Source organism: Durotheca rogersii, assembly GCF_024521655.1.
Source record: "Durotheca rogersii strain YMJ 92031201 chromosome Unknown GGS23scaffold_4, whole genome shotgun sequence".
NCBI lineage: Eukaryota > Fungi > Ascomycota > Sordariomycetes > Xylariales > Xylariaceae > Durotheca > Durotheca rogersii.
Window position 1 is genome coordinate 424093 of NW_026251235.1, and position 14759 is coordinate 438851.

A 14759-nucleotide genomic window follows, 5' to 3' on the forward strand; every position below is an offset into this window, starting at 1 on the left:
ATATGTATTAACCGGGACCTCCTTTTGGTATCACAGCGAGCAACATAGACGGGAGGTCGGATGGATGGGATCATCGGCTTTCGCGGGAGCTCTCTACCGCTATCTACCCATCGCGCTGAGTGTGTGGGTGTCACATAACCTGACGGATAATGAGCATGGAAAAGGACGAATAAAAGAGATAACATTACGTATCTATCACGGCTCTTTCCGTCTAACCACTCGTCCTCGTGCGCTTCCCGTAGATATTCCCCACGCGATCGGAATCGAGTTCTTAGGCAAGCGACGTCAGTAACTCGCTCAGTTCCTCGATAACCGCCGTGATCTCGACCGCTGCGTGTGGACTGATTTCAATAGTACACATTTAATAATAACGCTCGACGACGCTGGTTGGATACATATCATGCTCACCTCGGCGCCGGGTGGTACATCGTGAGGCAGGCTGTATAGCCTTCTACGTGAGAATCCTTGCTCCGGAGATGGGCGTTGCATACGGGCCCGTATACGATTTGTAGGCTCGCGTTTTGTCCGGTCAGATGTCCCGTTGATCTGATATCATATTGCTACCCTGTAGCTGAGGTTTGGCATGCGGGCTGTGACTAGATCGTCGGAGTGTCTAGGAAGGAGGGCAAGAGACGGGAGCGGAGTGGAGGCGGCTGCGTGCGAGGTACTTGCCTCGGCCGCAGATGAGCATGATTTCAGGTATATATTACAGGTCAGCTGTCTCCCTCCGGTGGCAGTAGTTGATCCACAGAGCACCACCAGGCTTGCTATTATCTTCTTTTTTTTCCCACGGCTACCGTCTATATCAAGTTGTCTCTTGCTTACACGCTGGCTCGTCTCTTCCGCTGCAGCTAGCACTTCCGTCGCCCTTATTTACTAGTGGGAGTTGCTTCGGTCCTGGATCGTCTCGCCGCACGTTACCACTCAGCATGTCTACGTAAGAGCAGGGCCAGGCTCTGCCTCCCCCTCCCCCCAACCCTGAACCTAACGTTGCGAGGCTGTGTGAAAAGTGCAGCGGAGCTTTGTTTGATGATGGCCAAGATCTGTTCGAGGAAGGCTTGAGTGAGGGCGGACGTCGATTTCTGGTGTTTCCCGACGAAGAATATCGGGAAGACTTTCGCGAAATCTGGAGAGACTCCATACCCAACCTCCCAGCGCTTGAATCTTCGAGCAAGCAATGTGACTTTTGTTCGTTCCTACGCACTATCATCTCGTCTCCTGACGCCGATTACATGACAAGGGGCATCACTGGGAAGAACCTAATGGCCTTAGGCCCATGTCTTGTACTGATATCTGTGGCATACTATTGGGGGGAGGGCGCTAAATATGACGATCCTAACTCAGAAGAAGAGTCTAGAGTTAATCGAAGCCACCCACAACTTCCGCCAATTCTGGATCTTATGGCGATTAGAGAGATGCGATGGCCCTTTTTACCACACCCGAAACAAAAAAGAAAAAGCGGCTCTCGGAGGTTTGAATCGCTTGATGCAAAGAAAAACAATTGTTGGCTGGAAGGATTATTGATCCGGCTGGATATGGAAGGGGTCGAGACGCCGTTTTATTTTCGTTGTTATGCCACACAAGTATCAGGTAAAGACTCTCATTCCGGTATTTATACCATCCAAGTTTGATTACAATCATACAACTGACGGATATTTGTAAAGGTACTAAGGCTGCAATTGACTGGCTCGGCTTACGACGCCCATTAAGTCAAGACTACTCGAGCGATACCTGCGTGGAATGGATGGGACGAGACTTGAGGTATAAAGGCTTCCGGTACATGTTATTAAACAAATCCTTCGCCCCAGCCAGACTTATTGATGTCACTGAAGGGAACCTACGGCTGGTTCTCCATGGAGAATATCAATCACCCTCGTCCTCTTCCCAGATCCCAGAATACGCTGCTTTAAGCTATTGCTGGGGCCCTGCACAGGATCACAACCGGTATCTTAAAACAACAGACAACACCTTCAACAGGATGCGGGAACGTATCAATTTTACTGAGATGTCACCTGTCATCAAAGATGCCGTTGTTATAACACGGAAGCTAGGTATCCCCTACCTTTGGGTCGACGCGTTTTGCATCATACAACAAAACCAGAGGGACTGGGAGGAACAGTCACCTCAAATGTCCATGATTTATAACAGCGCACTGGTTACTCTTTGCGCTGCCTCTTCTATGTCCTGCAGCGAAGGCTTCCTGCGCCAGCGGGGCAATCAAATCAGCATGCCCTTCAAATCACATCGCAGGGAGGGTATACAGGGCTCTTTCAACCTACAGTTCAAGTACGCCCAAGCTTCTATATATGATATAGAGTCTATGGGTGGTGCGATTTGGGATGTCGAAGAATACGATTTGTCAGATGTATCGTGGGCAAATCGTGGCTGGGTATTCCAGGAGCGATACTCCTCTAGGTGCCGGATAGTCTTTGGGAATTCTTACCTATATTTCTACTGCGACTGGAGGAGCCGTAGGATCGGCCGAGAACTACAAGATCTCCCGTACCATCCCGGGGTGTCCGAGATGCTAATGGCGACCTCCCATAAATGGGTCTACCGTCTCTGGCGTGAAATATTGAGAAAATATGCATCAATAAGTCCGTTGAAGTCTTACACACATCCTACTGATAGGTTGCCTGGCCTGGCAGGATTGGCTCAAGCCTTTCACGATCGTTTGCGAGATCAATACATTGCTGGATTCTGGCAAAAAGACCTCCTAGAAAGCCTGATGTGGCTGACTATATATGGCCAGAATGAGAGAAACCGTCCACCGCCAGACAAAGTTCTACTCCCCGACCGAATTTACGTTGCCCCATCGTGGAGTATGCTGGGTCGGGACTACTATAAACCGACTTTCTGCCACGTATATTATTTATGCGACGACCTTCGCCGTGAGGCAAGGTTGAAACCGGAGGTCGAATATGAAGGGACAGATGCAAACGCCTTTATGGCCATCAAAAGTGGGAGACTTACAATCACAAGCTACATTCTCGATTTCTCGCGCTTGGATACATCAAAGGTGTCATGCGGGACTGACGCTAACGATGGGAGAGAGTGTTTATATACACTAAAATACGACAAGGCAACGGTGGGATGGTTCAATTTGGATTTCCGATACACGACATATCCTGATCACCAACCCTGGGAAGATAAGGATGAGGCAGAAGCTATTGCTGTAAACATTGGGTCCTTGAGATGGGTCCTACTCGGTAGCCAGGGCGATGAGCTTTATGGAGACGATGAGCTTTATAAGTACTGTGGGCCTGACGAGAACGATGAGCCTGATGAGTACGGAGAGCGTAAACCAGAGGAGAAGCCCAATCAAGATGATGATGAGCCTGACGGGGATGGAAAGCTCAGCCCAGAGGAGGAACCCGATGGAGAGAATGGGACTCACTGGAATGGAGAGCGCAACCCAGCTGAAAAGCCTACCTCAAGAGAAGAGTCTGATCCAGAAGAACTATCGGAGGAAGGCGCTGCTTTCGGCCTCATCCTGCGTCCGGTCGCAAACTCAGAGGAGTTTCATCGGGTAGGTATATTCAAGCCTCCGTTGCGCGGATATAGCGAGAGGGGAGAGTGCTATACCTTATTTAAGGCTCTAGGTGAGTTTGGAACTGTTGCTGTGATTTAAGGCACAGGTTTCTCAGGGCGTATTGCCGCATCAGGAGGCTGAGACTGCTGGCGGATAGGAGCGGATAAGGACGACGAGTTTTTCCTTCTGGGGCACTGCTGAAAATTTGTCACCCCTTGAAAGAAATCCAATCTTTTCAAAACAGATACTATAACCTTGCTATTAAGTGAAAGCGTAGACGCCTACAGGTTCTAGTTTGGAGACGTAGGACTATACTACAGGTGGGATTCCTTATGTGGTAATTTCCAAGTTTGCTGGCTAGCTAGTATTATCAACTAAAGAGGCAGCTAGCTAGTATATCTCAAGCCTCAAGATCAGTTGCCAGAGCCATAGAAACTGAAACCTCTATCGCGTCCCGACTCGTCGACCAATCCCGGACGCGGATTCTCCAATTCCTTGCCCATCCACTTAGGGCTCGCGTTCTCCCGAAAGCGTCCAAAGTCGAGGAGTTTCACCCCTTCTTCGGCGATAAGAAAGTTGTAATATCGGTTCAAACGCGGTGTTAAGGAGCCGAAATTGCTATAAGAACAGGCGTTGACCTACTTCGGAAAAGTAACGGCCAACACACAACACCGTTTACAGAAAGAAAGACGTGACCCTCTCCATTGGCCAAGACCGCAACTTTCTTGGAATTCACGGCAATCAATCGCAGGGGGATGCCGGACCCGATCGGGGCCTCCCTTGGCAACCAAGCCGACCCCGAAACGGCGGTTAAATACCTAGGCTTACGCAGGCCCCTATCGCCTCTATCCGGCTGTTGGAAACGCCAATGCGACTTGAGATATCACAATTCCGTACGGGCGATCTTGGCGCTAAAACCTCCGTTTCGAGCCTAATTATCGCAGCAACTCGAGGCTATCGGTAAGAGGATGTTAAGTAGGGCCTAGCTTACGCAATACTATAAAGGTAAGTAGTTCAGGAGCGATTCGTATTAGAGAGGGACAATGTAGAGTAGTGTGGTTTCGGAACCGAGACTGAACAACTGCTACATACAGCTGCCCCAGGCGCTGATCAACGATTAACAGTCATGACTACCACCCGCCCCCATACGCAACCACCCATTGCCGCATTTGCCTACAGACCATCCCACCTAGTTGCGCTTGAATACGACTAGAGGGGACGTAGGCCCTCTCTATAACCGAGCTCACAGATCCGCCTTCGTATTCCTCCATCTATACGCCCAGGCCTAGACCGGCCAAGAAGCTACTATTAGGCACAACCCGCTCTACTATTCACTGCTGCCTCCTCCCAGCGTCCAGTACCTATAGGTATATTACAAGTTACACATCCACCTGACGACTCGAACACATGCTGCCATCCCTTCACTAGGTACCTAATTATTTTCTCCTCGCCCTTGCCCTCCCCTTCCGCGTCCGGGCCCTGTGGACGATACCCCCTTCGCCCCTATTTTCCTCCCCAGGCCTGATATCCTGCCGATGCAAACCACGAAGCAGAGGAAGCAGAAATAACACCGATTACATGGATCCGCCGCAAGAGTAGAGTTTTAGTAGTAGCAGTAGTAGTAGTAGGGGGGGGTTGATAGTAGTAGTAGTAGTAGTAGTAATGGTGGCGGTGGTGGTGGTGGTGGTGGTTGGGGGTTGTCGCAGTTGTAGTAGTAATAATAATAGTAACGGCGGTAGTAGCCGGAGTAGGCGACGGCGAAGGCGGCGTGGCTGGTCCGCTGTGCGCATCCATCTATCCATCCATTATGCCGCCTACCCCTTCTCGCAGGGCTTGAATCGTTGTTTTTTTATATAAAAAAAAAACCTTCCCCCGGCACCCCGTATAATGCACACGAGCGATGCAGACAGCCGTGGTGAACAGGCCCTCCCCTGCCCTCCCCCGCCCTTCTATCGTATAGTTCGTTTTCCCCGTATATCGGTACACAAGCCCCCCTTCCTCGCCCCCTCCCCGCCTTCATGCACACCGTCGTGATTGCGCACGGATGCTTCGCCGTCTACACGTTGCCGCCGCACACGCCTAGTTCTTGGCTGCCGAGGCGGGCCCCGTCCCAGCTGCGGCACTTTGCTCCGCCGTTGCCGCGGCCGCGCCGGGGGCGGCTGCGGAGGTCGGCACGAACCAGCCGGTGAAGGAGGTCTTGATGCTGCTGAGGGCCTCGGCCTGGGCCTTCTCGTTGGCCTGCTGCTCCTCCTTGAGCCAGCGCTCGCCGTTCTCGCGGATCTCGCGCTCCATCATCTCGTAGTTGCGGCGGCCGCGATCGCGCGCGATGTCCTGCAGCATCTTGCCCTGCGCGAACGCCTCCGACGCGCTCTGCTCCCCCTCCGCCGGCACCACCATGCTCATGCTGCCCGGCTTCAGCCCTAGCAGGTTGCCCAGCGCCCCTATGCCGCTCTTCCGCGGCGGCCGCCGCGACTCGAACTGCCGCTGGAAGTCGGCCCGCGCGATTGCCTCCCGCCGCGCGAACTCCTCCGGGATGTCGTAGCCCTTGAACGACCGCAGCACCTCCCGTACGTCCTTGTACTGCATCGTGTGGATGTATTCGAGGAACGGGACTAGCGCGACTAGGCCCTTGTCTTTCGGGTCGCCGGTCCACGGAGGCAGCACGATCGCGTTATCGGGCTGGTCCCGAACGTGAGAGGCCTTCGTGTCGATGATGATGACCTTGGAGAGGTCACGGTTGAGGTAGGAGAGATCCTGCGTGGGCATTGCGCGTTAGCGACTTGGCAACCGCTGGTCCGTGAGGCGGCTAGGAGGAGATGCGGCGGGGCTCACCTTGACGGTCTCGCCGTCCTTGTACTTGGTGGCTTCCCTGAACAGGGGCCATATGATAAACCGGAAGGGATCGAGCTTCCGGACGATAGGGTCCGCGATGACGAACGGAACGCTCGTGAAAAGTACCAACTCGTAGTATTGGCTGAGGTAATGCAGGAAGTAGTCGACTCCGGGGCGCTTGGCGACTCTCCAGCCGTGATCGCGCGACCATTCGCTGTGTACCAGCATGTCCTCGAGGCTGATGCATAGGGTGTAGGGCCGCTCAAACATGGGGTCGGGGTCGGGTAGCAGCTTGGTGAAGGCGGGTTCGCTGTAGTAGTTTCGGACGTCTCCGAAACGGGCCATCATGCGTTTCCACCACAGGCCGATGGCCCAACCGTTGGGGATATCCGAGTGCGCCCTAGCTTCTTCCTCGTCCCAGTCTCGGCCTAGGTACCCCAGCCCGGCGACGCCAAAGAGCAGCGACAGGAGATACAGGCGATTGGCCACCTTTGCCCTGCGCTTCTCCGTCGAGCTGATGTATGCCGAGGCGGGCAGCTCTCCGCGCGCGCGACCGCCAGCGCCGGCTTCCGTCTCGGGTGTCTCTTGCTCGAGGGTGGCAAGCGCCGATCTGTTGGTAGCGCCGCTGGTCTCGTACTTGAGCGTCGACGGGATGCCCTGGGTGAGGTCGGGGAGGGAGCTCGTGTCGTGCTGGGAGAGGGTGTCTTGGGTGGGTTGTTGTTCGGGCGGCGAATCGGGACCGGAGCTGGGTTCGGCTCGGGACTGGTCAGACCCGGCATCGGCTGGGGTTGCTTGCGGCTCGCTTGCCGGTTTCTGGCTCGGGTCAGGGTCCGGCGATCGGGGCTTTGGCGGCCGCCTGGTCTTGGCCATGCCTCGTGCCCATATGGTGTATGTCGGCCTCGCTATTCTGTAGGCCATCGGGGTTGCTATAGCCAATCTGGGCGATAACGGCGCCAATCGCGCGGAGCGCGCGAGAGCCCTGGATAGCATGGCGGCGGATGCCAAAGCTCGCGCGGGGAGGGGAGGATCCGGGCGATTGGCGACTTCAATTGGCAGCGTTCCAATCGTCTCAGCAAGAAAACAAAGAGGAGGCTAGACAAGATGGGAGCGGGCCGCAGCTAGGTGAAGGGCCGGGGCGGTAGTGCTGTCGCGGATATGTGGAAGGGAAGGGGAGGGCGAAGTAGGTATGGTGGATTGCGCTGAGTGGATTAATCGGTGGGCTGTTGGGGTGTTTTTTTTTTTTTCTTCGCCTTCTACGCCGACGGCATTGGTTTCTGCGGCACGGAGCTGTTCCTTGTGCTTGATGTCACTGTTGTTCCTCCTCCAGCTCATGGCAGGTTTTTCGAGGTTGCCGGTGTTCTGCCGGTACTTGCGGTGCATGTATATGTGCGGGCGGATTGGCGCTGCAAGGTACAAGCGACGCGGGTCTCGCTCTACTGCGGTGTGCGGCCGCGGTGCGGTTCTGGAAGCCTCCGTCTGCCCCTCCATAGCGCTACGGTACCTGGGTACCTCTACTATATTTACATAATAGAGGTGCAAATTAGCTAAGGTACCTGAATAGGAAGTACCTACCTGTTAGGTACTTTTAGAGGTACTTGTGCCAGGGCCGACCCCGAGGTAGTCCATGACTGCTGTTTCGGTAACTCGGCTATAACTTTCTCCGCCAAAGGGCCCCGCTTCGACCTGTATAGCGGGAAGCGCAGAGGCCGCCTCGCCTTGCAGGGCCTTAGGTACCTAAGGGGTACCTGTGGTGGCCCTATTTATGTACGCTGAACCCCCCTGAGAGCCGCCGTAAGACCACCGAAGCCCGCTGAGAGTTGCCTGCCTACGAGGCCAAAGCACATCACGTCATGGCGGTTCGACTCTGCTGAGGAATCGTGTCGTCGCCAGTTCGGGCCATGGCTCCAACCTCCAGTCCCTCTTCGGTTAGCTCCGACATCTGCCCCAAAATCACATCACTTGACCTCGTCGCCGCTGTCCGCTCAGCCCACCTCGTCGTCTCTGACGCAACCCCAACCTCAAGGTGTCAACGTAACATCTCCCCGTCACCGTCACCGCGTTCGCCAGCCAAGCCCTCTCCCATCCCCTTCACCCTCCCCCGGTCCTGTCACGTCCCGATAGAGAACCCCAAATTCCTCTCTCGCTGTCCTCCCCGGCTTGACTTGGCCCGCCTAGCCTGCTGTGGGTTTGTGGCCAATCTAAGGTGCCGATTCCTCTCCCTGTACCTTGTCCCTCTTCATCTCCCTCCTCCTGCCGCTCTCCCCCCTCCTTTCTACTCCCGAGCAGCAGTGAATGATTCCTCTTCCCTGGTGCTACTACTTACTTCTCCCTCTCTCCCTCTCCCCTTTATTTATTTCCGCTGCCGGCTCTTAGCCTATTTCACCCTTCTTCTTCCTCCCCCCCCTTTCTCTATCGACCACGTCTCTGCATCTCCCACCAAATACCTACCTTCCTCGCTTACATCCTTCGCCATGGCAGCCAAGAGTGCTGCATTTTAGAGGGTGGTTGTCCAGTCGTCGATGCATCACGATGGCACCACCCTCGCGATGCCACCTTACCTCTCGATTTAACCAATTGCCCTAGATTTACAAACTGCTGAGCTTGTCTCTACAAAACATCCTGCGAGCCCACTCGACCGGACCTCCCGTTCCCTGTCGCCTTTCCTTCTCCAACACCAGAATTGTCGCGTGACTCCGACCTATACGCCGATCCTGTCCTACTGGTCGAATTATTCCGCTTCTTGCGTGACGCCAGAGCGCCGACGCAACCCGATTTTGCACAAGATGCCGCGCAGGGGGGGTGCCACCAAGAGGTCGCGGGCAGCTCACGTGGCTCCAGGCCCGTGTCCCGTCTCGTCGGGAGCAGCCACTCCTCTCAGCTCGGCCTTGCCTTCTACCTATGCTTCGGAAACCGAGTATGATGGATACGATACAGAGTCAAAGCTATCTCTCGCCGCGCTTACGCTCGGTGGATCGATCGTCAACCCCCCCAAACCCGGCCGCAAGAAGCTGAAGTCCTTTCGATTCCTCGACCTTCCGTCCGAATTACGGCTCAGAGTCTACGACTACCACTTCGCCGGCGTCGGCGAGGTGCTAGACCTCGACCCGGATAATTACAAGAGGATTCATCGGAAGTTGGCCATCCTGCGAACCTGTCGGACGGTATACCGGGAGGCTTCCTATTACTTCTATAGCACTTTCCACGTGCGCATATTTCCGACAAACCACGGACGCTTCTTGAAGACCAAGAAGCCGCTGTTGGCCCGCATGCTGCCGAACCAGCGGGCTCTCATCACGACGCTCCAGTTGCGCCTAGGGCCCGGTTGGAGCAAGCCGCCCCGTAGTTGGGTCGTCAACCCGGCACTGGGCCTATCGGACTGCATCAATGTCACGAAGCTTGCCGTCTACGTCGAATGCGATCCGGGAATGGACTACTTCGAGGGCTTCCGCCAGCCGGACAACTTCTTCGAGCGCTTCTCCAAGACCCTGTTTACCGATGTCCTCGCCGAGATGCCGTGGGTCGGCCACGTCGAGTTCGACGCCCGGCCTAGCGTGAGGAAGTCGGGACTGCTCATGCGCGGCCTGCTCGAAGTCGTGACCGCGAGGGGGCTCAGGATTACCTGGGGCCAGGAACGGGGCTGGACCGACGCCGAGGAAGTGGAGAAGAAGCCAGCGCCGAGCTTCGGTGCGCCGCTCTTCGTGCCCCAGGGGAGCCCTAGTATCATGGTGGTGGTGTGAGATGGGGCGGGGAATGAGGGCAGGTCACGGCGCTCGGGTCGGGTTTGGGTTAGGGTCGAAGGCTTGTCCTGCTCGACGAGCGAGGACAACGCAAGGCTCAGCCCGTGGCAATTGGTTATGATGGTAATGACGGGATGGCTCTACTGGTCAGGTAGGCAGGAAAGGTCTTATCTACATTCGCCTCTCATTCATTCGCTCGCTTGCCATTCCCGAATGTAGTGGTTCACACTATAGGGATGGTGGGAGGAACTCGTGGTCCTACATCCGGCAAGTTAGCGTTGCGTCCGCTCTTCTCGGTCGCGGTCATGCGCTATTATAACATTCTCCTCTATCCATACACATTAGGAAACTCTACACAAATATGAAATCTAGCACTTAGGTAACGGAATGATATCCAAGGATTTACTCACCCCAGGATATGTAATATGAGTTTTGCCTGGGTATATGAGACGGTTGCAGGTGGCAGGTAACTTACTACCTGTATCACGCGCCGAACCCATCGCTAATCCAATAATCTGAATCTGCATAACACCCTCGTCTCTGCCTAATCTTATCTGCTTATCTGCCCCACTAAGAATTCCAGTACTTCTCGTAGGTACAGTAGGCATTACGACCTCTCCCAGGTACATTCCGACCTTAAAGCTCCCGCCTACACCGTCTTGTGTTCACCCAATTTACGCTCCTTAAGCTGTCTTCAAGGCAGCGATTTCCAAGGTTCGACTCTCAAGTCTCTACCTGCCTCGCCCCATTCACAATTTCCGTAAACGGATCGAGCACTCGAGTGCCGTCTCTCACTCTCCGCAAGTCTCTCCTTGGCGAACAAGCAAGGCGAGAGAGCGGAAGAAGGAGAGAGAGGCATAAGAATAGGAAGGGGGAATAAATAATCATACAACCATCCACCATGCCTCTCGACACATCAGCATACGGCCTTGCCCTGCTCCGCGTCGACGGCCGTCGGTGGAATGAGCTACGTCAAATGCGCGCCCAGATGCGGACCCAGGCCTCCGCCGACGGGTCCTCATACCTAGAGATGGGGAACACCAAGGTCATGTGCGTGGTCGCGGGACCAACGGAGGACGGCAAGCTACAGCAGCAGAGGCGCGCCGGCGGCGGCGGGAGTGGAGGCGGTGGTGCTGCCCCGGGCTCCGGGGGCAACGCTGAGGTTATCGTGAGCATCGTGGTCGCCGGGTTCAGCTCCGTGGACCGCAAGAAGAGGACGCGCAACGACAAGTATGTGCCTTCTCTTTTGACTCCCTCTTTCTTCCTCCCCCCCCCGTTTCCCCCGCCCATCGGATAAGCCACGAGAAAAGCAGGCTAGACGCACACCTACGCTGACAGCAACACTCCGGTCCGCAGACGCATCCTAGAGCTACAGACGACAGTGTGCCGCGGCCTCGCCGCGAACCTGCACACGCACCTGTTCCCGCGGTCGACCATCGGCGTGTCTCTGTACGTGCTCGCGCAGGACGGGAGCCTGCTCGCGGCGCTCTTCAACGCGGCGACGCTCGCGCTCGTCGACGCGGGCGTGCCCATGGCCGACTACCTGGTCGCGTGCACGGCGGGCAGCGCGCCGTCGCTGCCCCCGGCGGCCCGGGGCGGCGCCGCCGCGGCCGCCGCCGACGACGCCGCCGACCCGCTCATCGACCTCAACGCCCAGGAGGAGACCGAGCTGCCGTGGCTCACGCTCGCCACGCTCGGCGCCACCGACCGCGTCGTCGCCCTCGTCTGCGAGACCCGCGTCCCCGACGCCCGCCGCCTCGAGGCCATGATGGCCGCCGCCGCCGACGGGTGCGCCCGCGTGCGCGCCAAGCTCGACCGCGCCGTCCGGCGGCGCGGCCGCCGCGTCCTGGCCGGCGAGGGCCTCGGCGGGGCCGCAGATGTCCCGGCGACGGGCGGTGGCGACAGCGACGAGGACGTGGGTATGGATTTGGACTCGGACTCGGACGCGGACGCGCCGCAGGAGGAGGCGCTCAAGGTGCTGGATAGGCTCGAGAAGGAGACGGAGGGGGGAAAGGGGAAAGGGAAGAGGAAAAATTAACGAAGGATGGAAGAGCGATGATGAGATGGCGGCGGAGAAAAGGGGGCGAGACGAGACGAGACGATAGGTAGATGGGGCATATTCGTGTAGCGTTTGGCGTTGGCGGGTAGGTTCACGGTCTCAATCGAATTCCTTCGTGCGGGTAGGTAAACTCCAAGGTTTCTGTTACGAACGAGCGGCGTCGGAATATTTGGTTTCTTTTTCTCTCTCTTTTTGCGCAGTCACGGCATCATATATATATACCCTGCACCATCCAACCCGCACTCACTAACTAACGCTGTCCCGCGAATCTACAGCTCCTCGTGCTGAACCGGCGTCTCAGCCGGTTTCTCCTCCTCTTCTTCTTTCTCCTCCACCCTCGTCTCCTCGGCCTTCGTCTCCTCGGCCTTCGTCTCCTCAGCCTTCTTCTCCTCCTCGGCGATCAAGCCCTCGGGCAGCTTATGCTTCACGCCCTCGCTCAAGCGGATGGCGTCGATCCAGGCCTCGACGCTCTCGAGGCCGAAGTCAGCGCCCTCGTAGCGGCGCCACCAGCCGCGCTTGCCACTCAGCGCCACGAGCTCGATCTCGCCCGCCAACCCGAGCCCCGCGAGCACAGGCGCCGCCGCGCCGCCGTCGGCCGCCACCTCGAAGAAAGGGAACAGCCGCCGCGAGCTCAGCGCATGCTTGTGTGCCAGCGCCGCCAGGCTCGCCAGCGCCCGTGACCCCGCGCTACCCTCGTCCGCGTGCGCGCCCGCCGGCACGAACGCCAGCACGCACGTGTGCGCCTTGCGGTTCAGGCACTGCTTCGCGAGCTCGTCGGCGTCGGTGATCGCCGGGATGGGCGGCGCCGCTTCGACCGGCTTTGCGGTGGCGGCATCGACGGGGGTCTCCTCCTCATCTGCGGGTTCCGCTGCTTCGGTCTCGGCGCTGGGTTTGGCGGAGGACGCCTTCTTGGCCTTCTTGTCCTTGTCGGACGGCTTCGCCGCCTTCTTCTTATTCTTCTTCTCGCCAGCGGGCTTAGCGCTCGCGGGGGCCGGGTCCACGTTCGGCGAGCCGGCCTGCGAGAGGAACTTGACAAGAGCGTCCTTCTTCATCTCGCCGTCGTACACGAGCCCGTCGCGGTCGCCGCCGGGCAGCAGCACGAGGGTCGGGTAGGAAGCGACGCCGAAGAGCTCGTTGGCGCGAGTCTCCTTGTCGCGGACCTGGGCGACGGTGATGACGTCGAGGAAGTCGATGGCGATGCTGCGTAGGAGGGCGCTGGTAGTGCCCTTCTCGGTGAAGAGGAGGGCCTTGGCGGACTCATTGTTCTTGGCTAGGAAGGCGTCGAGGTCGTTGTCGGTGACGCGCTTGACGTGGTTGTTGATGCGTTCAACGACGGCGTCGACGATGCCCTTGGCTGTGCGCGGCCCATTGTAGTCCTCAACGAGGGGTTTGGCGCCCTTGCCCTTGCCTGGTCGCACCGTCTTGAGCGTGGGGAAGCCCTTGACGCCCAGGGCGCTACATAGCTGCTTGTTCGCGTCGTCGTCGCAGTTCACGGCGGCGACGTGCGCCAGGCCCTCGAGGTTGCGCGCCGCCTTCTCATAGGCCGGCTTCAGGTTCTGGCAGTGCCCGCACCACGGCGCGTAGAACTCGACGACCTGAGGGTGACCCGGTCAGCGAGACGGTGCTTTTTTGACTTTTTACTTTACTGGACCTGACTTACGGAAGTGTGGTTGGACTGGTTGATTATCCTGTCGTAGTCCTTGGCGTCGACCTGGACTACGGGGGAGCTCTTGAGATAGAGGGCAGCTTGCGCGGCCGGCAGGGAGCCGAGGCAGGCTACAGCGGCCACGGCCGCGGCGGGTTTGAGGCCGAAGGTATGCATCGGATGGGCGGACGGACGGACGGTGGCGACTATGTGGTTTACGCGGGTGAGACGGACAGAGACGTAAAGAAATGGAAAGACGGGTCGGCCGCCGACGACTACGATGGGCTCCTAGCTATAGCGAGGGAAACTCGAGGGATAGAGAGAGGTGGTGGGGGAGCTTTCCGACGAGGATCGCGGGTAGCCTTAGCTTGGTGCAGAGTGAGTTTGGATCGGGGGGGAAGAGAAGGAAAAAAATGAAAAGGCGAATGGTCAGTCAAGTTTGCTGGCTTTCTCGTATCACTCTCGCTTCTCTCTCGGGTCCTCCCTCGCAGACGCGGGTATGCCTATGGGGTTTATAAATATCCAACGGGGTTCATGACAGATATGCAAGTCCGGAGAATGAAGCAGAGCAGGTGGGCAGACATCTGTCGAGGGGATAACAAGGCTGGCCGGCGGTAGGGTTGCTGTCCGGTTGCTCGATCGAGAAAAAGGCCACGGTGGAAATTCGACGCCATTCGCCAGCTGCCGATGCTGGTGCTGCCAGTGCGGGACGGCGGCTGGGTTACATCGGATAGGTACATGGCAGTGTACCTTGTATGTACATGCATAGGTGCTCTATAAGCTGGTGCCTTACCTACCTACCTCTCAACCACACACCACGTCGAACACGGGAGAAGACTCTAGACGATTTGACTGCGTACTGGAAGGGGGAAATATACCGAATTGCATCGGGAATCAAAGGAACCACCTCTTCTACTCTTTAGCTGATTGTGATTTTTATAGGTAGGTATATTC

At 57.0% G+C, this 14759-nt stretch overlaps 4 protein-coding genes across 4 annotated transcripts; 2 read left to right on the top strand and 2 right to left on the bottom strand.

The window, feature by feature from the left end:
* Positions 1–5480: 5480 nt before the first annotated feature.
* On the bottom strand, positions 5481–7452 carry GGS23DRAFT_354317 (NIF-domain-containing protein). The gene is made up of 2 exons (XM_051513166.1): positions 6365–7452; positions 5481–6286 (listed from the first exon to the last, which is right to left on the bottom strand). The coding sequence occupies exons 1-2, from the start codon at positions 7352–7354 to the stop codon at positions 5612–5614; spliced, it is 1665 nt and encodes a 554-aa protein (XP_051374482.1). The 5' UTR covers positions 7355–7452; the 3' UTR covers positions 5481–5611.
* A 1553-nt stretch (positions 7453–9005) lies between these two features.
* On the top strand, positions 9006–10285 carry GGS23DRAFT_354331 (uncharacterized protein). The gene has a single exon (XM_051513167.1). The coding sequence runs from the start codon at positions 9148–9150 to the stop codon at positions 10099–10101; it is 954 nt and encodes a 317-aa protein (XP_051374483.1). The 5' UTR covers positions 9006–9147; the 3' UTR covers positions 10102–10285.
* A 396-nt stretch (positions 10286–10681) lies between these two features.
* GGS23DRAFT_616873 (ribosomal protein S5 domain 2-like protein) lies at positions 10682–12258 on the top strand. Its single transcript, XM_051520815.1, has 2 exons — positions 10682–11331; positions 11458–12258. Exons 1-2 carry the CDS (start codon positions 11003–11005, stop codon positions 12137–12139), a joined length of 1011 nt encoding a protein of 336 aa, XP_051374484.1. The 5' UTR covers positions 10682–11002; the 3' UTR covers positions 12140–12258.
* GGS23DRAFT_554109 (uncharacterized protein) lies at positions 11694–14658 on the bottom strand. Its single transcript, XM_051515510.1, has 2 exons — positions 13821–14658; positions 11694–13755 (listed from the first exon to the last, which is right to left on the bottom strand). The coding sequence occupies exons 1-2, from the start codon at positions 13980–13982 to the stop codon at positions 12430–12432; spliced, it is 1488 nt and encodes a 495-aa protein (XP_051374485.1). The 5' UTR covers positions 13983–14658; the 3' UTR covers positions 11694–12429.
* Between the last annotated feature and the right edge of the window lie 101 nt (positions 14659–14759).

Coding starts and splice junctions, on each gene's coding strand:
- GGS23DRAFT_554109 (XM_051515510.1), bottom strand. CDS start 13,982: ATGCATACCTTCGGCCTCAAACCCGCCGCGGCCGTGGCCGCTGTAGCC. Junction 13,756..13,820: donor ACCAGTCCAACCACACTTCC/GTAAGTCAGGTC, acceptor GGTCACCCTCAG/GTCGTCGAGTTCTACGCGCC.
- GGS23DRAFT_354317 (XM_051513166.1), bottom strand. CDS start 7,354: ATGCTATCCAGGGCTCTCGCGCGCTCCGCGCGATTGGCGCCGTTATCG. Junction 6,287..6,364: donor AGGACGGCGAGACCGTCAAG/GTGAGCCCCGCC, acceptor ATGCCCACGCAG/GATCTCTCCTACCTCAACCG.
- GGS23DRAFT_616873 (XM_051520815.1), top strand. CDS start 11,003: ATGCCTCTCGACACATCAGCATACGGCCTTGCCCTGCTCCGCGTCGAC. Junction 11,332..11,457: donor AAGAGGACGCGCAACGACAA/GTATGTGCCTTC, acceptor TCCGGTCCGCAG/ACGCATCCTAGAGCTACAGA.
- GGS23DRAFT_354331 (XM_051513167.1), top strand. CDS start 9,148: ATGCCGCGCAGGGGGGGTGCCACCAAGAGGTCGCGGGCAGCTCACGTG.